General features: G+C 46.7%; 1 protein-coding gene across 6 annotated transcripts in view; it reads right to left on the bottom strand.

Annotated features, from left to right (window-relative positions):
* Positions 1-23,815, bottom strand: part of frya (furry homolog a (Drosophila)) — a 42,702-nt gene that overhangs the window by 11,910 nt on the left and 6,977 nt on the right. For all 6 annotated transcript variants that reach the window (XR_014729880.1, XM_084673568.1, XM_084673566.1 and 3 more), the window contains exons 2-44: positions 21,654-21,844; positions 19,155-19,208; positions 18,322-18,461; positions 18,121-18,211; positions 17,824-17,903; positions 17,653-17,733; positions 16,541-16,709; positions 16,261-16,353; positions 15,994-16,092; positions 15,340-15,441; positions 14,844-14,947; positions 14,102-14,210; positions 13,713-13,799; positions 13,338-13,509; positions 13,114-13,246; positions 12,892-12,999; positions 11,823-12,078; positions 11,530-11,712; positions 11,037-11,123; positions 10,180-10,439; positions 9,731-9,920; positions 9,395-9,519; positions 9,042-9,099; positions 8,809-8,900; positions 8,150-8,322; positions 7,883-8,043; positions 6,996-7,106; positions 6,270-6,424; positions 5,779-5,878; positions 5,514-5,685; positions 4,892-5,145; positions 4,651-4,794; positions 4,214-4,382; positions 4,014-4,104; positions 3,836-3,918; positions 3,390-3,540; positions 2,835-2,938; positions 2,561-2,746; positions 1,670-1,871; positions 1,282-1,403; positions 1,009-1,196; positions 813-907; positions 111-703 (exon numbers count right to left, since the gene is read on the bottom strand). Coding sequence is in view for 5 of the 6 variants with exons in the window: in XM_084673568.1 (XP_084529694.1) it covers positions 111-703; positions 813-907; positions 1,009-1,196; positions 1,282-1,403; positions 1,670-1,871; positions 2,561-2,746; positions 2,835-2,938; positions 3,390-3,540; positions 3,836-3,918; positions 4,014-4,104; positions 4,214-4,382; positions 4,651-4,794; positions 4,892-5,145; positions 5,514-5,685; positions 5,779-5,878; positions 6,270-6,424; positions 6,996-7,106; positions 7,883-8,043; positions 8,150-8,322; positions 8,809-8,900; positions 9,042-9,099; positions 9,395-9,519; positions 9,731-9,920; positions 10,180-10,439; positions 11,037-11,123; positions 11,530-11,712; positions 11,823-12,078; positions 12,892-12,999; positions 13,114-13,246; positions 13,338-13,509; positions 13,713-13,799; positions 14,102-14,210; positions 14,844-14,947; positions 15,340-15,441; positions 15,994-16,092; positions 16,261-16,353; positions 16,541-16,709; positions 17,653-17,733; positions 17,824-17,903; positions 18,121-18,211; positions 18,322-18,461; positions 19,155-19,208; positions 21,654-21,844 (6,318 nt within the window). In the remaining variant the exon portion in view is untranslated. The remainder of the gene's footprint in view (positions 1-110; positions 704-812; positions 908-1,008; positions 1,197-1,281; positions 1,404-1,669; positions 1,872-2,560; positions 2,747-2,834; positions 2,939-3,389; positions 3,541-3,835; positions 3,919-4,013; positions 4,105-4,213; positions 4,383-4,650; positions 4,795-4,891; positions 5,146-5,513; positions 5,686-5,778; positions 5,879-6,269; positions 6,425-6,995; positions 7,107-7,882; positions 8,044-8,149; positions 8,323-8,808; positions 8,901-9,041; positions 9,100-9,394; positions 9,520-9,730; positions 9,921-10,179; positions 10,440-11,036; positions 11,124-11,529; positions 11,713-11,822; positions 12,079-12,891; positions 13,000-13,113; positions 13,247-13,337; positions 13,510-13,712; positions 13,800-14,101; positions 14,211-14,843; positions 14,948-15,339; positions 15,442-15,993; positions 16,093-16,260; positions 16,354-16,540; positions 16,710-17,652; positions 17,734-17,823; positions 17,904-18,120; positions 18,212-18,321; positions 18,462-19,154; positions 19,209-21,653; positions 21,845-23,815) is intronic.

A 23,815-nucleotide genomic window follows, 5' to 3' on the forward strand; every position in this document is an offset into this window, starting at 1 on the left:
TCATTAGCTTTATTTATAGCTTTATAATTGAAGATGTATATTTTAAATACATGTAACAGGTCTATCAACGGCTTGAAATGTCAACATGGTGTCCTATACTGAGGGCCCACCTATGGCCTGGGAGGTGTCCACCACAGGGACCCTGGACACGGGTGTAAGCTGGCTGAAGAGCAGCAGGGTTAGGTCAGTGGTGGATAAGGAGGTGAAGCCCTTGAGAAGCAGCTGCTGGAGGCCTGTGAAGGTGCTCCACCTGAGCTGGCTCTGCAGTTTCTCCAGCTTGTCTCGGTTCTCCTGCTTGTCCAGCGACATGTGGCCCAGCAGCTTGTTCAGCAGCTTCAGAGACATCTGGTACTCAAACTCAAAGTCTGACTCCATCAAGGACACAGCCACCCAGAAGATGGTGGCCAGCAGGTTGCTGGGGTGGTTGACGTTGGCAGGGTCGGTGATGTTGTCCTTGGAAGAGGAGGGGCTGGTGGGTTTGGCAACACCCCCTTGCTGCAGACAAGCATGGAAGCGCTCCAGGGTGGCGCTGCGAGGCGGGTCAGATGACCTGTCGGACTCCCCAAACTTCTTGGGTACAGAGAAGCTCCTCTGGTGCCGGCTGCGCTCAGTGGAGCTGAGGCCCTGGACCAATGGGAGCTGCCCTGTGCTCTTCCTGTTTGACACCTGCTTCCCATTGGTCAGTAAGTCTGGAGAGGAAGCCCTGTGGAAAGCAATAAAGATTGACTGATGGGCTTTAACACTGAAAGACTTAAACACTGAAGAGTCTTTGAGGCCAATGATAACAGGCTTCTTCAGCTAAATCAACAAACCTGATTAGAAGAGCCATGAGGTCATTATTCTTCAGACACTCGGCCAAGTTGTCTACCACAGACTCCAGTGTGAGTAAAACCTCCATGACATAACCCTGGGGTAAAAGTAAAGAAAGCTACCATTGAAGCAAACAGTCTAAACACACACACACACACATAGAAACACACACAAGTACACACATGGACGCACACCGACCTGAACTTCGTCCCCGTGCTCCCCCACCACCTCCACCAGTCGTGAGAGCAGGTCTGACACGGCGCGGGCAGAGAGGGGCTGGTGCAAGGCTCTGAACAGCTGGAAGGAGCGTCCGGCGTAGTGCCTGGAGGAGCTGCACAGGGCCGTCTGCAGAGCCACGTCACTCAGCTGCTGCTCCAGGTAGAAGTCTAGAAGGGACGGAGGGCTAGTTGACAGCTGGTGACTGATGAATGACATTTGACACTCTCATCGAGGGTGTGATGGCAGGTTTACCTGACTTGGGTTCTCTCAACGCAGACACCACATGGCGCAAGAAATTGGACAACTGCTCAGTGCTTTTGGAGTTCTGGTTTTTGGGTGAGATGTCTTCATGAGACCAGAGTGGTCCATAGCCCCTAGAAAACAACAGACAAGTAAAGTCATGGTACATTTTTGAGTTTTAGCTCAATATGTTCTGGCAAATAAACGTGTAGTTGTACATTATTATGTTGCTTCCTAATGGAAAAAAAGTTGTAGTTAGCTAAACCAACCACTAGATGGCAGTTTAATCCCGCCATATGACAGCCATCGAAGGGGCTGTGTATCCGTTAGTCAGCTGCTGTATACAGATTTGAGCAGACATGTTGTATAGCTGACACACACAGTAGAAAACACACGGTACCTGGTGGTGAGGAACTCTATGAGCTTGTTGGTTTTCTGGTCTGTGTCCGTGGTGGAGTCCAGATCTTCCACGTCCTGGGAGATGTGGGGCAGGTTGCTGCTGCTGCCCCCAAGGCTCAGGCTGGAGGAGGTGGAGGAGGAGCTCAGCCCAGAGTCTGGCACAGGAGACGCTTGGCACTCCCGCAGGAAGTCAACACCTCCTCCTGGACACCCAGGCAGGAGGGAGGGGAAGGAGGAAGAAGTGGAGGAGGAAGAGGGAGGGAGAGGAGGATGAGAGATGAGGAGGAGGGAGGAGGAAGGAGAAGGGAGGAGATAGCAGGATTGCTTAATTTCAACTCTGTTGGTCAACGAGGAACATTTTGGAATCTTGGTGTGAAGCTGAGATTGAAAAGTTGTGTTTTTGTTATTTTGTTCCAAATATGTGATAAAATAATAATTACAGCATGATTTCTAATGCACAACAGAATTATCAAATGTGTCACTGTTTTAGTTTGATATTATGTTTCAATAAACAAACACAAGTGTAAAAAATCCTGTGTATAACTTTGAACTGTCTAGACATATAGAAAAACAAATTAAAGAGGGAAAAAACAGGCCAGCCTATCTAGGCTTTAGTAGATGGGCCTTATTGGGCCATGGATATAAATAGCTGAATGGAATGCTTTAATCAAGACCTCTGAAGTTCTCTCTGCACATACGGTATGATTGTTTTTGGCACAGTGTCCAAATGTTTTCTTCTCAGATAAGAAACTAAGCTCTCCCTTGAAAGGAATGCAAGACGTTCCCTCCTCATCCCGATATTTAGATAAGCCAGCGAGAGCAGCAAAGTGTCAAATGTCAAGCTGCCATTCAAAAGGTGCCCCAAGGGTGTAAAAAACGGATAGAACCATACCTGTGGTACAGTATTCTGGCTGAAAGTTCATTTTGCTGGTGAGGGTCTTGTTGCCGTTGATCTCTCGTGTGTGCAGGAGAACGGAGGCGATGCCTTGGAAGTTGCTGTTGCAGGAGAGCGTGATGAGCAGGTGGAGCAGGAGACGCTTGCTGTGTTCGTACACCTCTGGGCGGTAGTGATCCATACCTGGAGACACCGGGACAGAACGTCAGGCTCCACATACTGTGTGTTAGGTACAGCACTCTCCAGCATGCCTGTGTTCAGGGGGCCTCACCTAGGAAGAGAGCATGCAGTAGGAGGGGCAGGTGAAGAGCCCAGTCCTCACGTACACCATGGTCCACAACCATCTCAGTCATGAAGATCACCGCTATGTTACACCTACAGGAAATAAACAGGCATATGGCAAACGGTCTCGGCGCATCTTAATATGTTCAAAGAGATCGCGTGGAACAGAAAGTGTACACTATCAAGATGGAATCCAGACACGCTCTGAAATCAGTCAACTGATCAACATGTTGTGTGATGACTATTTCAAGATAGGCCAAGAGTTCCAGCGCTATCTTCATACATTTCTCGCATACCATACACTCTCCTTGCTATCTCATAAAACACAAGCACAAAGTAGTCACCGTGGTAACGCAGAGCTGACTATAACTAATGAAATAAGTTCAAAACAGACGACAAACGAGGCCTCCATAAAGCTGCCATTGTCCTCCGCATGATACAGTCAGTACACTGAAGCAGATATAAGGCTGCATCCAAAAAGACGTTAAACAGGATGCGTGTCCTAGTGTGGGGTCAGTGTTTCAGCGGCCAGCTTGTGTCTGACCTATGCAGGGGTCCTCTGGGAGTGATGGTCTCAGGCAGGAAGTCGACCAGAGGAGCCCAGCACCCTCCGTTCACAGGCATTGGAAGGGGACAGGGCTGGTTACTCTCCACAACACTCATCAGCCAGCCGGCGTAAGGGGGCAAGGGTTCACCTGAAGGTCACAAGAGAACGTAACAATGTTACACCCCAGTCAGCCTTCATACTCCACTCACAGACACCCCACCTGCTGTCTTCACATCCAGGTCGTCCTTATCTAGACACACTTGGCAAGTACACGCCATAAAACGATTAAGCACCTGGTTTCTCTCCAAGAGAAACATGATGAGCATTCATACAAATGCATGCAGAACAGAACAGCCTGTTAACAACAAGTCTTTGTCAGCGAATGGCCTTGTTGGCTTGTGAAGAGAATGCCTTCCATAGTTTGTGTGATAGAAGATACTAACTCTTCTCCTCGTCGTAGGATCCTCCCGAGCTGTTGCTGTAGCGAGACTCCAGACGACTGTGGTTCCCCATCATGTTGCAACGCCTGGGGTCACAAACACCACAGGTCATCTCTGTAACCACTGCTAATACAACATTGCTGTGTGAGACTGTTGACGGTCTCTAGGGCACGAGGCCTACCTCTCTTCATTCTCTTTGCCCGCCTTCGTATCATCCGTATCTGGACAACTCTCCTGGCCTGCCACTACTGTGTTGCTGCTAGATGTTGTGCCTGTGACCACATGTAACGGGGGCACACACACACACACACACACACACAAGGGCAATTAATGAAGGTTCTTTAGTCAAAAACAACTTATGTAGATATCTCAGAGCCACACCTGAGGCCACTGTGGGAGTCTTGCTGGTGGCAGAGAAGCGGTAGAATGGAGGGTTGTCACAGTGCTGAACCACTGGGTTGACCGGGTCTGTCTGCTGCAACTCAAACAGCAGCTCCTCCATCGTCTGGGTAGTGTTGTTCCGACACAGGTAGATCACCACCTTCTTAATCTGAACCCAGAACACAAGACACCGTCAGACAGACTTCAGTGTGCAAACACACGAGCTTCAGAAATATATGTGATGGGACTGTGATGGGACTGTGATGGGACTGTGATAGGGCTGTGATGGGACTGTGATGGGGTGTGATGGGGTGTGATGGGACTGTGATGGGACTGTGATGGAGCTGTGATGGGGCTGTGATGGGGCTGTGATGGGGCTGTGATGGGGCTGTGATGGGGCTGTGATGGGGCTGTGATGGGGCTGTGATGGGACTCACGTAGGGTAGTAGGCTGGTGTCACTGCTCACTCCACACAAGCTGATGAGGTACTGCAGGGTGGTTCTCAAGTTGTTGCTCCACCTGTCGTTGACCAGAGCGTTCCACGCGTTCTCCATCTCTGGCCCTGGAACGTCGTCCCCATACTGAACACACAACACAGTCAGTCCAGCATGGCAGTCAAAGCCTTGACTTGAAGAAGACATTTGTTTATGGATAATTCTATCCTGCGGTAAGCTGTACCTTTGCTGTCATGAACATCAGGTTGTTGAGGACCAGGGATGTGGCCTGTATGGAGCCCCAGCCTGTGCCCCTGAGCTGGTGGGATGGTCCCACGTGTTTGTCCTGGGCAGCAGGCTCCTCCACTGGGGGGCCAGGGCTGGGGAGGGGAGGCAGCATGCTGTCCACCAGCTCAATGTTACTGAGCCAGGGCAGGAGGTAGGTGAGCATCACCTGTCTCCCATTGGGATGGGTGGAGGGAAACCGCTGACTCACCTCTGGGGGTTGAGAGAGAGGCACCAGAGGTCAGAGAGAGAGAGAGTGACACAAGACCTGCTTCAACAGAATGGGAAGCCAGGTTTTAAAGAACAGGAATGTTATTTGGGTGAACTGTCCCCCTTATCCTTTGTTTTGAGAGTCGACATTATTCCTTCAATCCTGTGTATTAAGCTAACTTAGCCTGGGAACTCCATCAGAGATAAGACTTTCCTGTTGCTGTCAGTGGGAGAGAAGTGCAAACCCTCTGCCAGTGCCCAAAACAAGATTACAGCTGTGTGAGCCTATAAAACCATGACTAAACTACGATACCTACTTCAGCTAGACACTAGATACACACACACACACACACACACATCCTGCCAGCTACCTGAGAAGAGTGGCAATGTTAGTTCAGGGTACATCCTGGCCAGCTGGCTAGAGAGCTGTGGCAGGGAGACCCTGTAGAGGGGGGGCAGAGGACCGTGGGTGCCATACAGGATACTACTGGACTTCTGATCTGCAATCCTCTTAGAGTACACAAACAGCTTAGCCTCTAAGATCTGTGGAGTGTAGAGAGGAGGCAGGTTATTTACTCCGGAGAGTAACGGAGTAGAAAGGCGTGAGAGTTTGAGCTCTGTGAGCGGTTGTCTTACCTGCATGAGCTGCATTGATATTTCATATATTTCTCTGTTGGTGTCAGATGCCTTGAAGAGTACCAGGTTTAACAGTGTCACTATGTCACAGGGGTAGTTTCTGTAAAGACATTCAATTCAACATTAGGATAATGTACGACAAGTAAATATTGGTCAGTGAATAAAGCACTCTTCATGATTGAAAAGTTCAATTAAGAGCTCTTTGTTTAGTTTACACTTTGTATGTACTTCACAATAACTCGGGGCCTAATGGGAGATGAGTAGCGAGCTCTTTGAGAGGATTAGCATGGATAACTCTCTGAAGTTACGGTCTCATTACTGGTCGCCCTCCACACGGGGTTCAGAGAACAAGAAGATCTGGAGCAAACTCACATCATTAGGATGCTAATCACATTGCCTGCCGACAAATATGAAAAATGGAGCACCAAAACAATAGAGATTTGTCATATGGAAGTGACGTATAACAGCATGGCGGTGTTGTGTGGCCCTACCTGCTGCCACAGACTGTAGCTATAGCCTTGAAGCAGCCTGAGGCTAGCTGGTAGGAGCCAGTGAAGCAGCGGTCCACCGCCCAGTTGAACAGGTTCACCTGGTCAGAGTTGAGCTCCAGGAGCAGGATGATGACCTCACAGCCCAGCTGGTGCACCTGCGCCAGGACAGGAAGTCAGAGGAAACTCCAAAAACACTCCTCTCTCCCGTGCATCCCTTTTTGAACGACATCATTTGTTTCTAAAGATTTCACACGTTGCATATATTCGGAAAGATTTATACATTTGGGGAGTGAAGGTGTTAGCTGTTTTTAAGCCTTTAGGAGGAGTAGCTTGAACTGATACCAGGATCTCTGTCACGGCTATAGAGGATGAATGACTTGTCCTGGGCAACCTGCCCAGCTAGAGCTGTTCATTCGAGGCCACAGAATGCAAAGATGCTGAAAGTCAGCTCTGCCCCATAACAGGAATGAACCAGGAAAACAAACATATGCGTACAAAGACAGGTGCTTATTCTTGATGAGAGCCCCAGCCGATGGAATAATCTTTCTGCAAATTTACCACGAAACAGAAGGCATCCATAACTCCTCACTGGTTGGAACAAAAGGAAGCATTTGGCAGTAGGCAGTCGTGTTTTCACTCAGAACTGCTAAGTAAACTACCAGAGAGGGCTATTTGGGTCAGAGCTTTGTGTGAATGCACCACGGTGATGAATTATTGGCCACATACCCGCAGATCCTGGCAAGCTAATATGTTATCCAGCCACTTATAGAGGTATCCATCTGGAGACAGGCCAACATTGTCGAACACTGGTCCACAGCACAGCACGGCAGACATGGCCTGTCAGAGGACAAACAACAACAACCATCCCTCAAACAGAGGACAGTTTCAGACACACACTCTGGTAGACTCTGTTCTTGACCCATGCCCATGGAATTTACTGCAACCATGTTAGGAAGGAAGTCCCCCGTCAGAGTTACTAGATGAAAACTCAAATGAGGGCATATTTGGTTACGTGGCAAGTGTTCAGATGCACTAAAACTATGCGCTTTCTGACATGGTACAGCATCTGCCCTTTCAGACAGCCATGTCAGGCTCTTTATCTGCTGGGATCAGTCAACAAAGCTGACGCTATCTAAACAGTGAAAACTTCCAGAAAACACAACGAGGTAGGTTGGAATGTCACCAACATGGCCTCGTCAGCAGCTTTACTTTAATAAATATTCATTTATTAGAAACCATTGTGTCTACTGTGTGCCATGGAGACAGCCACAGTCTGGACTTGGGACTAAAAACGTCTGTGTTACAGTTAGCTGTGGTATGAACTTCATGTCTAAATGTAGAATAACTTGAAAGATAAAGTTAGACATGACTCCAGAGTGTTTGTCTGGTGTCTAAATTAGCATCAGCTGAGGAATGTTTTAAACTTAGTACTAAGCTGGAGAAGACAGATATCTGCTGCATCATACAGTAACTCAATACCAAAGCCCTTCATTTCCGGATCATTACACATGTTTTACATTCAAACTGATAGCCACTTCCCATGACCTCATAATGTTAGAAGGAGTGGTGATAATGTGAACCAGGACCTGGAGCTGAAGGATGGGCACGCCTACCTTGAGGGCACAGTACTGGTATCTGGTGATCTGGTGGTTTCTGTCGCTGTAGCGGTCCAATGGGGTAAACATGACACTGAAGGGGCCTGCCCATTGGCTGAAGAGGATGAAGAGATGATGTCGTAAGCTCTGCTGAGGGAACAGGAAGCGTCTGTGGTGCACTGGGAAGGAGACACAGACAGATTGTTCGTACACCAGGAAGACAAACAGACAGGCTATTTGTGTTGTGGGTTGTGAATGACATGTCCCCACAGTTGGGGCCTTTACCTGGGACACACTGGATGAGGTTGGCCACCATGGCGCTGAAGTGGGCTCTGATGTCCTTCAGTATCTCCAGGTCCTTGTCGTTCTCTGCTTCCAGCAGCATCCGGGTCAGGTCCACATACTCTAGAAACAGAGCACCCAGAGCTAAGGTGTCTCTCTCCAGGGCTCCGTTCGTGCTGGAGATCACGTTTTGGATTTTAGAACACAGAGAGAGAGAAACAGAAGCGATAGCATTGGTTAAAAATCATCATCCAAAAGAAAACGTTTTTATTGTATATTTTAATCTCACAGCTCTGCGTAAGCCTGCGAGGAAGTATATGTTGGTGCAGCTCCACTGAGGGGACCCTGGGGGGGGCTATGTCTGGGGAGGTGCTCTGTCTAGGGGGTGCTGTGTTGGGGAGGTGCTCTGTCTGGGGGGTGCTGTGTTGGGGAGGTGCTCTGTCTGGGGGGTGTTGTGTTGGGGAGGTGCTCTGTATGGGAGGTGTTGTGTTGGGGAGGTGCTCTGTCTGGGGGGTGCTGTGTTGGGGAGGTGATCTGTCTGGGGGGTGCTGTGTTGGGGAGGTGCTCTGTCTGGGGGGTGCTGTGTTGGGGAGGTGCTCTGTCTGGGGGGTGCTGTGTTGGGGGGCCAAGAGGGACGCTGTGTCAGTGAATGAGACACTGACCTGTCACTGATGACCGCAGCGTCTGCCAGCAGCTCAAAGATCCTGAGCAGCTGCAGTCTGAGGAGATCTCTTCGCTCGCGACGCTTCTTGTTCTGTAGGGAGGGGTAACCCAGCAACATCACAGCTGTATCAAAGCCAGAGGAAGGCTGTGGCACTTCTAGATTAACAAATTGTCATATATGATATCATTAGCATTATAATGAGCACTTGGCTAGGATTAGTTTACCGCTCACCTCTGGCCTTCGTTCCAGAGCCTCCTTCATTAACGGATGCAGCTCCTCAACCAGTTCCCTGAAATCAAACACAAGAATGAAGAATGTTTACACACACAAAACTACTTTATTGTAAATACCAGAGATGTAAAGTAACAAAGCATAAATACATCTTTATTGTACTTGCGTTGATTTTTCTGGTATCAGTACTTTACATCACTATTTATCTTTCTGACAACTTTTTACTTTCACTGAAAGTTAGATTTTCTTTTTGATGTAAATGTTGAAATCAAATAATGAAATGAGTTACAAAAAAACGACTGTAATCTAGCATGGATTGGAAGTCTTTCTATTTCTATTTCTATGGAATGTACCTGAAGACCAGGGCGTTGGTACGACCAAAGCCCAGCACCAGTGACTCTGTCAGCTCAATGCTCTCTGCTCTCATCAGGGGGACCAGCTGCTTCAGGAGCCAGGCCACCGACGGCGTTCCAATCACCTGAGAGACCCGACACATCCCGGTCAGGTAACGCCCAACACCTGCTATCCTGCTATAGAGTTCCTATAGCGGATATATACCGCTGTTTGGAGATCTGCTGTTGTGAAATATGATTCTAGCTAAATGTAAACAGCACCTTGTCAAACCCTGACCCTGGAGGGACAGAGAGCAGGGATATGAATTGGTCAAGGCTTTAGAGAGGTGGAGGCACCTTGTTGTCGTAGGTGACGTTGCCATCGGTTGTGGTGGCGGTGATCTCAGGTGTGGATGTTCTCAGGTGACCAGGACTCATGATGCTGGGCTTGGCAACACCCAGACACAGGATCAGGTAGTTCCTCCACAGGGTGACGTAGTTCTCCCCACCACCTGAGGTGCTGGTCTTCTTAGCATACACTGGGTTACTGTTGAATCCATGTGCAAACACAGGGAAGACAGCAAATATTAACATCTATAAATATTGATAAGGGTTAGGGTTAATTCATCTTAAGAGTTCATCTAAAGCTGCTCATAAATACATTAACAAAGTGCACTGACAGGAATAGCTGGAATAGGAGTGGTAGTGAGGGAGAAGAGGACAGTAGAGTCACTGTTGAGGTGTTCTATGAGCTAATGACACATGTTGTCCTATAAACCCTGTGTGGGGGAACGGGAAGCACTCACTTGGGGTCTACCAGGGGCATGATGAGCTGCAGGCGTGTGAAGGCGTAGGGCCAGGCGTAGCTCAGGGCCGTGGGACAGTGCTTGGGCAGGTTGTCCTGGCGGAGCAGGCTGTAGAGACACAGCACCCACGGGTCCTTCACTGACTGGGCAAAGATCCACACGTGGGAGGGGCTGCGGATGTCATAGTGGCTGTTGACCAGCCTGGCGTTCCACTCCACCAGCCACTGCAGATCCACGTGGTGACCCAGTGGTAGTGCAGCCTGGGGGTAGAGGGGAAGGGGGGGGCGGGGGGGGCGGGGGGGTGCGGGGGCAGCAGGTGTCAGACAACATCATGTTTATCCTCAAAACATGCTAATGTAAAGAAGTGCGGTGAAGACACAGTGGATTGGTTGCACAACTGGTCTAGGCCCAGCAGTGATGGTGTAGCATAAACACACATGAAGACACGTCAACAACAAAAACCCAGCAGCTGATGGACTACACATAGTAGTGACGTTTTTCACATTAATAAATCAGGTAGAACTTTCATCCCCAAGAGTCCAGACATTTCATAATTAGTGAAGCATATTTCCCCCCACGCTAGCTGAACTGATCAATGAGAGCTGACAGGGTCATCTGGAGAGCTCGAGAGTGTAAGCCAAGCTGAGCTAATCGGGATTCTGAATCACCGCTAGGAAACCTAGTCAGGGTGCTGTACTTATTTAATACAAGAAATGTACAGAAATTGACTGCAGGGGAAATGCAGCCAGAGTACAGACAAGGCTACTGTGTGGACACACAGAGGGGCCTTCAGTGAAGGCACCCAGACTGGAAGCTCATAGGACCGCAACCAAAAACACAAACAGAGAGAAACTCACTGTGTCAGATACTGCCACATTGACAAAACTCTCCAGAACCACAGGGCTGAGCTGGTCCAAAATCTCGATCATGGGTGTGTCATCATCCTGCAGATCCCACACAAAACCCATCAAACTTAACCCAGCCACACACAATACACTTGGCTATCTTGTACTCGCTGTGAAATATTTGACTGTTGATTGCTTTTCTACAGGTACACTCTTGCACTTTTTGAGGTTCATGTTGTTTAATTGTAACTTGTTTAAGTACATGCTCTTAAGGTTCTTCCCTTTGGAACTTGTTGTTGGTTTTTCACAATGTATGCTTCATGTTTTGGCTGCCTGCAATGTTTGGGGCTATCTCGTTGTTATGTTCAGTGACCTATGCACTTTTGTAAAGCTCTCTCTTGGAAGTCGCTTTGGATAAAAGTGTCTGCTAAATGAATAAATGTAAATGTATTAACACACACACACCATACTACTTGGACAGATTCCCTCGACCCCCAGTACTCACCTCCGCTTGTCCGATAGCCAGGAACAGGCTGCGGATCTCCTTGAGGATGCAGACGGCCAGTCTGCGAGTGCTGAGCTGGCAGGAGCAGAGCAGCACCACGGCCAGCCCCTCCACGGCGTGCAGGACCGTGGAGTGAGGGTTACGCTCCGCAGGCCCCCTGTGACTGGAGGCTGTCTGGAGCAGCTGCAACACACACACACAATCATGCACCCTCCGTCAGAAACCTAACAGTGCATTTTCTTGGTCTATTTCCAGCATTTGAATATGAAAAATATTTCGTCAGGAGTCAGGACCTCAGGGGAGTGTGTCTTGGCCGTGTCGTAGCTCCTGCCAGGCGTGACCAGTGCCAGTTTCCACTGGGTGAGCAGCTGTAGCAGCAGCTTGAGGGAGGTGTCTAGCATGCCCTGGTGAGTGTCTTGGACCTCTCTCAACAGGAAGTTGGTGTAACCAAACAGGACGTCGTCACGCCAGTCAGAGAAGTCGACCAACAGGCTCTGAAGGGAGTTCTGGGCGATGAGTCGAAGTTCATCATCCATGTGGATGGTTAGCCTGGCAGGGAAAAGCAGACTGTAAGTCGATACTTTACGCTTCTCACTATCACCGCCAAGTAATTGGATTTGTATTGAATAAATGAAAATGTGTTAGAGGAGGGAACTCATTGTCTAAAGCTGCAGCCCTCTGTACACTACAGAACAGAGTAGTGCTGATAAATGAAATCCTAATGCTAGTTTCCTCCAGGATCACAATGACTCTTATTGAGAGACTTGCTGCTCTTGTTACACTTACATTTAGTCATTTAGCAGACACTCTTATCAAGAGCGACTTACAGTAAGTACAGGGACATTCCCCCTGAGGCAAGCAAGGTGAAGTGCCTTGCCCAAGGACACAACGTCATTTGACACAGACAGGAATCGAACTTGCAACCTTCCAATTACTAGCCCGATTGCCTAACCGCTCAGCCATCTGACTCTACCCGCAATGTTTGGGGCTATCTCGTTGTTATGATCAGTGACCGATGCACTTTTGTAAAGCTCTCTCTTGGAAGTCACTTTGGATAAAGCGTCTGCTAAATGAATAATGTAAATGTAAAATGTAAATCCCTCCATTTACTCCAACTGTGCAAACCATTACGCTTCACCAGAGAGGAACAACTTAAGTCTGGTCCTGTAAGATAGGAGCCAGTCCTGACCTTTAATGGTCTAAGCATTGGAAATGACAGGAAATGACATCTCTTTAGCTTGATCTTCTGGCCAGATAGCCAGATGCCAGGCCATGTCTGGGAGGGATCACATTACACATGGTTTTCGGGGAAAACGTGACGATTGGTCCATCCATCAGAGAGTGTTTCCCGTGCAGACTCACCGCGAGAGGAGGTCTATGAGCTCTGGCTTGGACATGCCGTCCGGAAGGACCCTCGGGATGGCAGCTAGGCACGTCCTGAACAGGTCGATCTTTGGCTTCCTCTCACCTCTGAGGTCACAAACACAAGGTCAAACTTCAAACTTGAGACCATTTTATCCTGAAGAACAGTGACTATAAATGTTTTATCCGTTGGTTGACTGAAATGTTCCTGACTATACTCACGTGATCATGTCCTCAGGCTCTTTGTTCAGCATCTGAACATTGGTCATCATCATGCAGCGCCCAACCTCCTTATCCAGGTGTCTCAGGATGTTATCCATAGCTTTCCTCACTTGGGAGTAATACAGGGACATACCTACAATACACGGACCATACCGACAACACATGTTATGGGGTATGTTCCAGAATCTTTTCTTTAAAACGGTCTCACAGTAGATACTACTGACCTATGACCTTGGCCTCATCGTCGGTGAGGGTTTTGCTCAGGAAGGTCTTCTTCACCCTGAGAGTGTTCCCAGAGGGCAGTATAGCGCCAGTGTTCGGCATAGGGGGCTCTCCATCCTTCTGCTGCAACTTGTCTGCTATCACCAGGAAGGCTCGCAGGCCTATATTCATTCTCTGCACAAAGAGACAAACCCCACAATAATTCACAAGCTGCAGATACTGTTTTTTTTTTACTCAATGCCGTTCTGTACCTACAGCATATAACTTACTATAGGGCACTTACTGCTGACTAAGGGAACCTAAAATAACATGCACAGTATGTGTAAATGTATATTTGTACAGCAGTAAACCAAGGAAATGAATTAAAAACACTGTACCTCTGGATTAAGACTAAAGGCTTTTGCTTGTTTCCCAACACAAAGTAGGTCAAAGATGATCTCTTTCATAGCGAAATCAAGTCGTTCCTGGGAGGAAAAAAAAGAAAGCTCAACAGTGAACTGAATCCATTCCCTAATAACAGGTGTCTCTGTGTCACCCTGCAGCGTTGCGGTGTTCCTCACGTGTCCCCTCACAGAGATCCATCTCATCTCTACGTCAATTAACACACGTGACCCCCTCCCAAGCCTAGCAAGCTAAGCCACTGAAAAGATGGGAATCTGACGGGCTGGGAGGTCAGTTACACCAACTATGCCATCGTGGAACTTGTTGAAACGCATCCAAAGTATGTATAAGACTTTTGTTAACTGTAGTTTTTGTGTTAAGTTACCTGTGCAATAAACTGGATAATTTTGACAAATATATTGAGGGGCATGTCTCTGGGCAGCACACTGCGGGATCCCTTGGGGAACAGGGTTGTGACAATGGTGCTGAGGCGGCTGCAAGGGAGAGAAGCAGAGAGAGACAATCAAATCCAGCATTTCATTAAGAACTTTCATCATTTATTTACTGCAGACATTCAGAATGGATAGGGTATTAACTTTTTTTTGCAACAGCAGGCCTCACATTGTCCTATTTCTTGAAAAGTAGTTTATTTTAAGGCAAGTTTATTTCAGAGCTAATTATCAAGTCTGACCTGATTTCTCATGGTCTCAGTGGTCTCATCATGATCAAGGCTGTGGACAGTTTCTCTGGGTCAGCAGAACTGTCTGGTCTGCCCTAACCGTACACCTACACTACTCTATCTGCGAGTGTCTGTGGGCATGTAATCAATCTACAATACAGCCATACATGTGCTTTTGTAAAAAGAAAAGAAAAAGAAAATAGACTCCAAGCAAAGTACAGTGCAAAAAAAAAATGAAGACCAAAATCCAATAACAAGTTTCTGCTCTCCAGTTATACCAAGAAAGATACTATTCATGAGTTGTCTGGGTTACGTAAACAAGCTTCCTGAGTGCAGTGCCATGGGGAATGGGCTGGACTTCTCCTGGACTTTAATATTGACTGGAGGTCAGGGGGAAAGCTGCTACGTGGCACCTCCTGAACAGAGAAGCATGGATGAGGATATTTACCCCTGTGTTGCAGTGTTGCTCTCACACTTGATCCGGATCATGTAGACCCACAGCAGACGGTACAGGGACTCCAGGGCTACACGTGCCATTTTAGGGTCTTTGCTCTACAAAAACAAACCCATATTAGGCAGTTACATCAAGTAAAGCTTCTATAACTGTATTTCAATTTAGTAAAAAGACAAAATCATCAAGATGTACCAGAGTATAACATAGTAGATTTAAAATAGATACTGTACACTTCACACTGACAATGAAAGTCAGGTCAATGCTGCCTGACTTCAATGAAACTGAAAACCCAATGTTTTTAAAAGCAGCTGTATGAAGACAGCAAAAACCACAGATATTTTAATTGGGTCTGAAGCACACACGATTCAGGCAGGCTCTCTGCTGCAACCAGCGTACTGTAGCACACCAATTAAAACACTCCTCCAACCTGATCTAAGATCAAAACAATGTGCAGTTTTGAATGGCGATGATTCATTTCTGTTCAGGCTACCTTGAGGCTGGAGAGGCAGGTGTTGAGAAACACATGCCATCTGTTGAGGAAAAACTGCTTCTGGCTCACACACAGCAGACATGTCACCAGTGGGTACAGAGCCTGCAGAAAAGACATCAAATGTTAGGTTCTCTTTTTTGATACCTTAATGAACTGAGTCAATTGTATCTGATATGTACATGTGTACATGATTTAATTGCATAATTACTCCATAACCTGCTAATGCCCACTACTCTGTGAACACAGAACCATGGCCATCTCAGCACATTCTTCCTGTTTTCACTGACACTCCATGTGATAGGATCTGTCTGCAGTCACCATCACTACTTCAAAGTCATGTAGACATACTGTGAAGCTTTTCCATGAGGGCAGTTATCTCTCAATCACACCGTGAACTACCATTTAACTGCAGTATGTGAATTGCAGCCAGAACAGACCCCTGAAGGGAGAATATAGAGTAATGCTGTTGAGCTCTGAAGAAGTTATATGCTCCCCCTTTGTGAATTTTTCAGTAAGGAGAAATTCAAACAAGTTGTCGCCTCTGAAATACTTCCCAGAGGATCACAGGCCTTTAAGCTGTGAAACTGTGTCTGGCTGCCATGGTGACTGTGGGGAAGCAGACAGCCCTTGCCATTTTTCTGCCGGATAACTTACCAACGAGTGCTTCTTTCTGGAGGATAGGTCCAGGGTTGTGTCATATAAGCTCTCCACAAAGTTCCGCAGACACGGCACGTTCACCTCATTCTTCACAGCCTGTGGGACAGAGCCAAACTGATTAGCATCACTCAGGGCCACACAATGGTTTACTGGTAGCCTGTTTGAAAGGAAGGACTACCCCTAGGATAATAGAAATGCGATTCATCCATGGTACATTTTGACGTAAACTTTGATTTTGACTCGTCATGCTCTGTAAAAACCTACTGCAGCAACAGGAACTAGAATTTCCACAAACAGACCGGCCAAGGCATGCTTGATGTCCCTGTCCTTCACTTCCAGGAAATACTGGGCGCATTCCTGTAACAGAGATGAGCACTCGCTAAACACAGTATAAATCCTCACATCGACGGTGTAATGTAATCTACACGCCAGGAGAACAAGAATGCAGAGAGGACACGCTTGGGAAAAGTACAGACAGTACGAGAAAACATGCAGGGCCTGCAGCCCTGTGATAAGGATACTGTATGAGCCCAGTGTACAGTACCTGCATGAACAGAAATGAGGCTTCAAAGTCCTCCACAGGATACATCTTAATGCGGAAGAACTTGACCCCCATGATGAGGCTGATGGTGGACTGGACCACATAGGGGATCTGCTCCTTCTGACGTAGCTCCTTCAGCTCAGTCATAAACTTCTTCCTGACAGCAGGAAACCTGAAGAGGAGCAGGGTTGAAACAGTTTATTGTCAGTGGATAAGGATTAAACAAGGAAAGATTATTCTAATTGTATTTTAATGAGAAGCTGGTTGGTAAAGGTGGTTAGGTTTGATTAGGTTAAGGTGACACCAGGATTTTCTGTCTGATGACCTGGACTCTAAAGTCAAATCTCTCCTCCCACAGATGAACCCAGGTCATCCTCCTCTAATGTATAAACCATACTCTCCAGATTTACTGTGAGATGGGAGTGTTCTGGAGGTTTTCAAATTTGAAGTCCATTTGTTTGGGAAACTGGGCTGAGCTTTCCACTTCCTTCTCTTTACTGGTCCTTGCAGATTGAAACTCATTGCAGGTACTAGTGGATGTCTGTTTGACATATTCTTAGCCTCAAATAGGTTTGCCTCAAGGCAATATCTACTTAATTCACATTCATAAAAAATAAATAATAATACAATTGGTCTGCATTCCTTCCATCCATGTTGGACAATTCTTTTTTGGTTTATGATGGCAACACTTGTGCCTGAATATGTAAACAGAGTCTGACACATCTGTGTAAGCACCTCACTGCAGTACCTCCTGTGCGAAATTGTCCAGCTGACTGCCTGGACAAAGAGCACAGTACACTGCACGCTCACCCACCATATCCCTATTTTAAGAGTTTGTTCCTTGCTGCAATGATCTGGAAACTTCAAATAAACATACATCCATTTCCAGTCCTAGTTTGGTGGGAAGGGAATTTGTCCAAAACACATTGTCACATTTACTTGCTGTCGCTATAACTAGAGAATCATACTGTTATGAGCAGGAGTATATGTCAAGAGACTGACTACACACACCACACAATACCAGTCACTGACTTAACCATAAATCACTTAAAATAAATATGAATAGTCTATTCCACTACGTTAGTTACAGGGACTACCAATCCAACTTGACTTACTTGGCCTGAGCTAGTACACCTATGACTTCTGCATAGAGGTCTGCTACCATATGCATGTTGCCAGTGTTAGGACCATGGTACCTGTAGAAAAACATAGGCAAGTCAAGAAGGAACAAATACAGACAAGTTTACAGACAAAATGACCTTGTGGTTAAAGCAACAGAGCCTTACCCCTCTTTGTATCTAAAGTGCTTAAAGGCTAAGTTGATGACTTCATTGACCAAACTGTCCAGGACAGGGTGGAGCGGCATCTAGTCATGGAGAAAGGAACTCTGTCATGAGAACGTTCTTCTGTTTCAGTATAAATATCATTCGTGGCTGACTATTATGGAATGGCAATATTCATATATTTAATTGTTTTAATAAAATAAAAATTGTTTTAAATTGTTTACATAAACACTTTAGATTTTATGTGGTTAAATTGCATAGACAATCTTATCAGACGGGAAATAGTGAGAAGCTAGTCACCTGTTTTAAAACTTCTATAAGTACAAGAGAAAAAATAAAGTCGATGGCCAAATCCCTCCTTTCAAGAAGATAATCCTTCTGCTGCTCGTCACTATGTAAGACAGAGAAAGGATTCAGCAAGAGGCACAAAGTGATCATTATTTTCAAATATAAAGACATACTTTATGGGTTGTGTAAAAAATAAACTGATACATAACTTACTTTTTGGATTTAGTGTTGGCCCTCGGCCTGTACTCATGTGACTCTTCCTCCAGCCCAGTCTGTCTCTTGTACCAATCAAACAGAGTTCGCAGGATGGAGGGGAGACAGTACTCAGCCAGAGAACTCATAGCACTGATCAACTGAAATGGAAGAAATACATTATATATAAAAATCAGTCAGGTATTGTCTGCAATGTCTATGATCTCAATGACTCTACAGTGCCCTTCACTTGTCTTTGCGATGAAAAAAAAAAAAAGCTTTGTGTTATTTCATCTGTTGACTATGTGTATTGTGGCTGTGGCCTGGTTGAAGAGAATGGAATTAGAGTGAGGGAGGGGATGAGATCCTTAGGGATGTTGTGCTTATGGGGTGGCCTCCGTCTCCAGGGGAGGGTGGAAGGAGAAGGGAGGGGGGTGAGGAAGAGGGGGAGGGGGGAGGAAGGAAGGGTGGGGCGGCAGGGTCCTGCTCAGAGCACACAGGAAGGGAGGAGAGGGTAGCAGGAGGAGCAGGGGAACACAGCGAGCCCTTCATTCAGCACACAGCAGAGAAGAATCCGGGCTCTGTGCTGCAGCTGAATGGCCTGACGAAGCAGGACAAACACAGGCCTGTGGCTGTGAAAGGGCCCTGTCTGCAGCCCTGCCCACATGCAGCACACACCTAGCCCCGTCGACGCTGGCTAGGTAAACACTCCTGCCCTGGCTGGCACAGAGAAACCTCTCACCCAGCAGCAGCCTTTCCAGGTTAGCCACAGTCATATCGAAGTGCCGCAGTAATACAAAACACCTGTGGTACTGTAGCAACAGTGGCACAGTACAACACCATGCAGTACTCACTTGGTCAAACTGTGGGTCCTCTCCTCTTTGAAGGGATTTTGTTAATGGCTTTTCCTGGAAACACAGAAAGATGGTAAGAACTACCATTCAAACAAAGTGATATATCAGGAGGTTAACACAGTTCACAGAGGGTTAGCTCATAATTTTATCCATCTGTCAGACTCTAGTCTGTAAAAAGAGTATTTTTGGAGCAGAGCTTATAAGCGAGCATTAATGAGAGAGCCATCAGTCAGACATGGGAACAGGCATCTACGGACAGACACTAAAAATGGGACATTAATGATGGCCCACATTATTACACTCTTTAATCATCAGGGATAATGCCCTCCATTTTGATTCAGCACCTGGATCTCAACCCCCACCCTGTTCTGCCCTTGAGAAGACCTCATGCTGACTTCTTCACCAACGTTCTTTACACCATGGTGGTAGATCTTTATGAAGTTAGGCTGTAATACCTAAAACAAATTATATGCGTGTTTGGTCTGCAGGTACATGTACCTGGTCAAACTAAAACTGGGTGTACTCCTCCAAACGCACTTGAATTTGAGATGTGGCTTTGTATTGGGTGGTGCTTCAAGTTTTGAACATTCAGGATGATGTCAGTCTTACCCATGTTTAGTCATACACAATGAATGATGAAGCAGCTGTCTCTTACACCCTTAAGTCTGTAACTGTTTGGTGTGATGGTGCTAATGTATAAGTCAGGACAACTGAACTTAATGTCCATCACTGGCCAACAGTTTGGCTGGAAGTCAAGATAATGACTTAGGGGACAGAGGCTTGTGCTTTCTGAGCATTAATTAACACTGCCCTGAGGAACTAGGGCCATGACGAGCAGATCCTTCACAAGCACGTTCCCCAGTACCGGACTGTGCAAACTCACAACAGAAACATTAAAGAGACAGGACCCTCCCTGTGTTTAAAACCTTCTTGTAGAACAGAATCGAATTGAGCCTCCTAAAATTATTGAACATTTGCTTTATAAAATGCAGCCAGTAACTAGCAGGGTATACACTGAGCGCAGTGAATTCAGTGGGGCGGTTCCTTTTCAGGGGGCAGTGGGTGGTGTCCTGGGAGCCCACTGAGCCCTAACTCCTCCCCCTGACTGTCCACAAATATGTATGACAGCTGCTGTGACCCTGCCGCCACACTGCCATGCAGGTCTAAATCACATCCCAAAAACATGATTCACTGCAGTTCTCTCAGTATATCAATACACTGTTTGAGGTAGACCTCGACTACAAAAGTGGCTCTATTCGAACCTGTCCATTCGACTCTTGTTGGTCACTGCACTGTACACCAAGGTGTTTTTCTCAGGGATATTCATACCCCATGGTGTGGTAAACATTCTGTAGAGCAGCAAGAGGACACCTCTTAGATTTCCCACCCAAAAATGTAACCAAAGTCTAAGGACATATTGCAGCCCCCACCTGTCCAAGTCATGCTAAAGAAGAGCACCAAGTTGTGAAATGGGTTAGCAGGTTCGGCTTTCACACTGTGACATAGCTCTCAACTTCTCTATCCAGACAAGATCATATCCATATGATCCCTTGCACATTGCAAAATAAGCTACAGTATATCTGTAATAGCCCTCACAACAACATGCAAAGTGAAATAGTTATTTCGAACAACCCTTATGCAATATTTAACTTCCTTTTACACGGCAGTGGAAGGGTAAAAACATATACTGTGATATCTGATGTTGAGTATTAAAAGGTTTTGAAAACTGCATGCTGCTCCTTTGAAACCCTGCTTTGCAGAGTTATTGCAGGGAGACACAGTAAGGAGACACCTATAGCTCGGGAGCATGTAGAGCAGCCTGAGTGAAAACAGGACCTCTGCCCTGCAGGCCAGGGTGGGGTGAGTGGAGATGTGCTAACAGTACTGTCAATACAGACAGAACATGGCCTGACAACAATTAAACATGACACCATATTTAACCTTCTTTTCAACCTAATACTTTAAACCCACAGGAGAGCCTCTGGCCCTCAGAGTCATTTGTCACAGGGAAGAGTAAAGGACTGAGGGGTTTCCTGGTGAACATAATACTTTTTTGTGGGGAGCCTTTGACAAAAAATGGGAGCTACAGAATCAGTTTGTGTCACATGTCTGGACATGTGGGCAGAGTGAGGAGGCAGCCAGCCTGCTAAAGACCCCCACATACACAGCAGCACAACTACACATCCTCCAGTACACTGAAGCACACAGGTGGGTTCAGTGAGAATGGTTCCGTTTACATAGAAGGTGGCTGAACTCTAGCCTGTCTCCTCGAGGCCTCCTCCTGCTTTACCGTCCTGTGGGAACACATACGTGACATGGCTCTCCCTCCCCCTGTCACCTCCGCTCCCCCTTCAGCTCACTCTCTAAGGATCGAAATGTTTATGGTAACTCCCAGTATTTCGTAATCACATCATTCGGTTTTATGAAATAAAAGATTGAAAACATCTGTCTATCAACAACATGCTTTATGACAGATGTTGTTTTGTATTCGTCACTCACCAAAGGCTCGGCCATGATGATGCGTATTTTGCGCTCCGACTGCGTGGTGAAGTTGGCGAACAGGCTCTTGAGGACGTACTCCCCTGGTCGGCTCTCTGGGTCGATGCTGATGGGCATCATGGCTGGAGGAGCCTGGCTGCAGCACACTGGAGGAATGGGGGGCTTGCTGTACCCCAACCCCACTGGAGAGGCTGGAAAGAACAGTAGGAAATTGAAACTTTCATTTATGGTAGAAATGGGTGTGGGTTCCAGGGGAATGAGTAATGGGTTTGCAGATTCATTTATCATGATGGGGGTCAGATGGCTGAGCGGTTAGGGAGTCGGGCTATTAATCAGAAGGTTGTTGGTTCGATTCCTGGCTGTGCAAAATGAAGTTGTGTTCTTGAGCAAGGCACTTCACCCTACTTGCCTCGGGGGGAATGTCCCTGTATTTACTGTAAATCGCTCTGGATTAGATCGCCTGCTAAATGACTAAATGTAAATTTATTCTTCACCGTATTTTTGTCTTTGGAACTAAAAAGAGGCAATGTATTACTTTAGAGTGTCCCCAAACATGCTGACTGTTTTCCCCATCAAGCACAGCTCTTCTCTGCTGGCTAATGCAGCATTGGTTCTCATTACTCCTCAATTCTGAATGTCACTGCAGAAAACCACTGACTTCATCTCAGGTTAATATTTACCTCAGCATCCACATTTCAAATAGAAAACAGCCCCAAATACCCAGAGACTGTGTATAAATGCCTAGTTAGTAGTGTGAAACTCTCACTTTGTGTAAATGGCCTCAACCAAAGCTGTACTTCAAACTCGGTGAACTGTAAAATTTGCTTTGTAAAATATTCAGGGACATTCTCCAACAGCCTGACTGGACTAATTTCCCCAGTTAATGTCTCTACTACAGCTTAGTCTTAGTGTGTGTGTCGGTGTGTGTGATACATGGCCTGTACTGTGTATGTCAGAAGCAATTACAGCGACTGAGACTCACATTTCAAACATCACTCTTAAGAAGAATTAAAAAGCCTCAGGGTGCAGGCTTGTTAACCCTTCCTACTAAGATGAAGTAAACGCTAAAAAGAAGCCCCGAGCATTAACTTCATGTTTCATAGTGCAATACATCACAATACATCACCCCTCTTCATCTGAACTATGCGGTTACTATGCTACTGCAGATAAACACAGCCAAACATCGTGTTTGCAGCTGCAAGTTCAGTAGAGGTAAAATTCCAAGGTGTGACCTCTCAAATGAAACCTCTGTGTGTGTGCTAGATACCTCAGCATGGAAGCTGCATTCTCGAGTAGACAGAGGTAGCTCATCCCTCACTCAGTTATGTGTTGAATGGCGGTTGACTAGTGTTGGAGCCACTTTGCATCTGTGACAACTAGAGCCAGTATATGATCTGAGCCACCCACTCATCTAGCGTACACGACACTGCAGCTTGCATCTGTCATGCACGTCCTCGCACTGTCTGGCCAGCCAGGATCTGCTAGCATCCAACGCTCTAAACAGCCTCTATCATGTATGTGTAGGAATGCAAGACCCTCTTCGTAAGCCTCTAAGTAATAACTAGAACAGACTAACAAGGGTAACTGAATTTAATTAGTTAAACTTTGCAGCAATTTGCAATACTAAAATAAAGATCAAATTCCTAAATACCCCTAAATCTGTCTACCCAAAATATGTCTTCACAATCCAGTAAATGTAATGAGCCCTGCAGTCTTTTGGAGAGACTGACACTAACATCATCAATACAGCTTGAGGTGAGAGGGTGGAGGTGTCTTAGAACAGCCAGACAAGCACTATGCACAACCTGTCAATGCTTTTTACAGTGCTTTCATGTGCATTTTTTGTCAGTGCACATAAATGGTAAAGCTAAACAACCAAGACAACAAGAGACTAGATTTAACCCCTTGAGAGTATAGGCATTCAAACTTGTTCCCAGGTATGGAGTCTGGAGGTGAAGTAGACCTGGTTCTGCAGAGGGGAAAGAGTTTGGGAGAGGGGACAGGACAGGGGGCCCAGGGCAGGGGCCCAGGGCAGGGGGCCCAGGGCAGGGGGCCAGGGCAGGGGGCCAGGGCAGGGGGCTGGCAGCCCCATGCAGGTCTACTCCCTCTGTCCCTTCTCTCTATGCAACACCACAAACATTTTTAATATGCCCTATGAGGAA

The sequence above is a fragment of the Hypomesus nipponensis genome, chromosome 15 (assembly GCF_054491055.1).
Source record: "Hypomesus nipponensis isolate SF chromosome 15, ASM5449105v1, whole genome shotgun sequence".
Taxonomy (NCBI): domain Eukaryota; kingdom Metazoa; phylum Chordata; class Actinopteri; order Osmeriformes; family Osmeridae; genus Hypomesus; species Hypomesus nipponensis.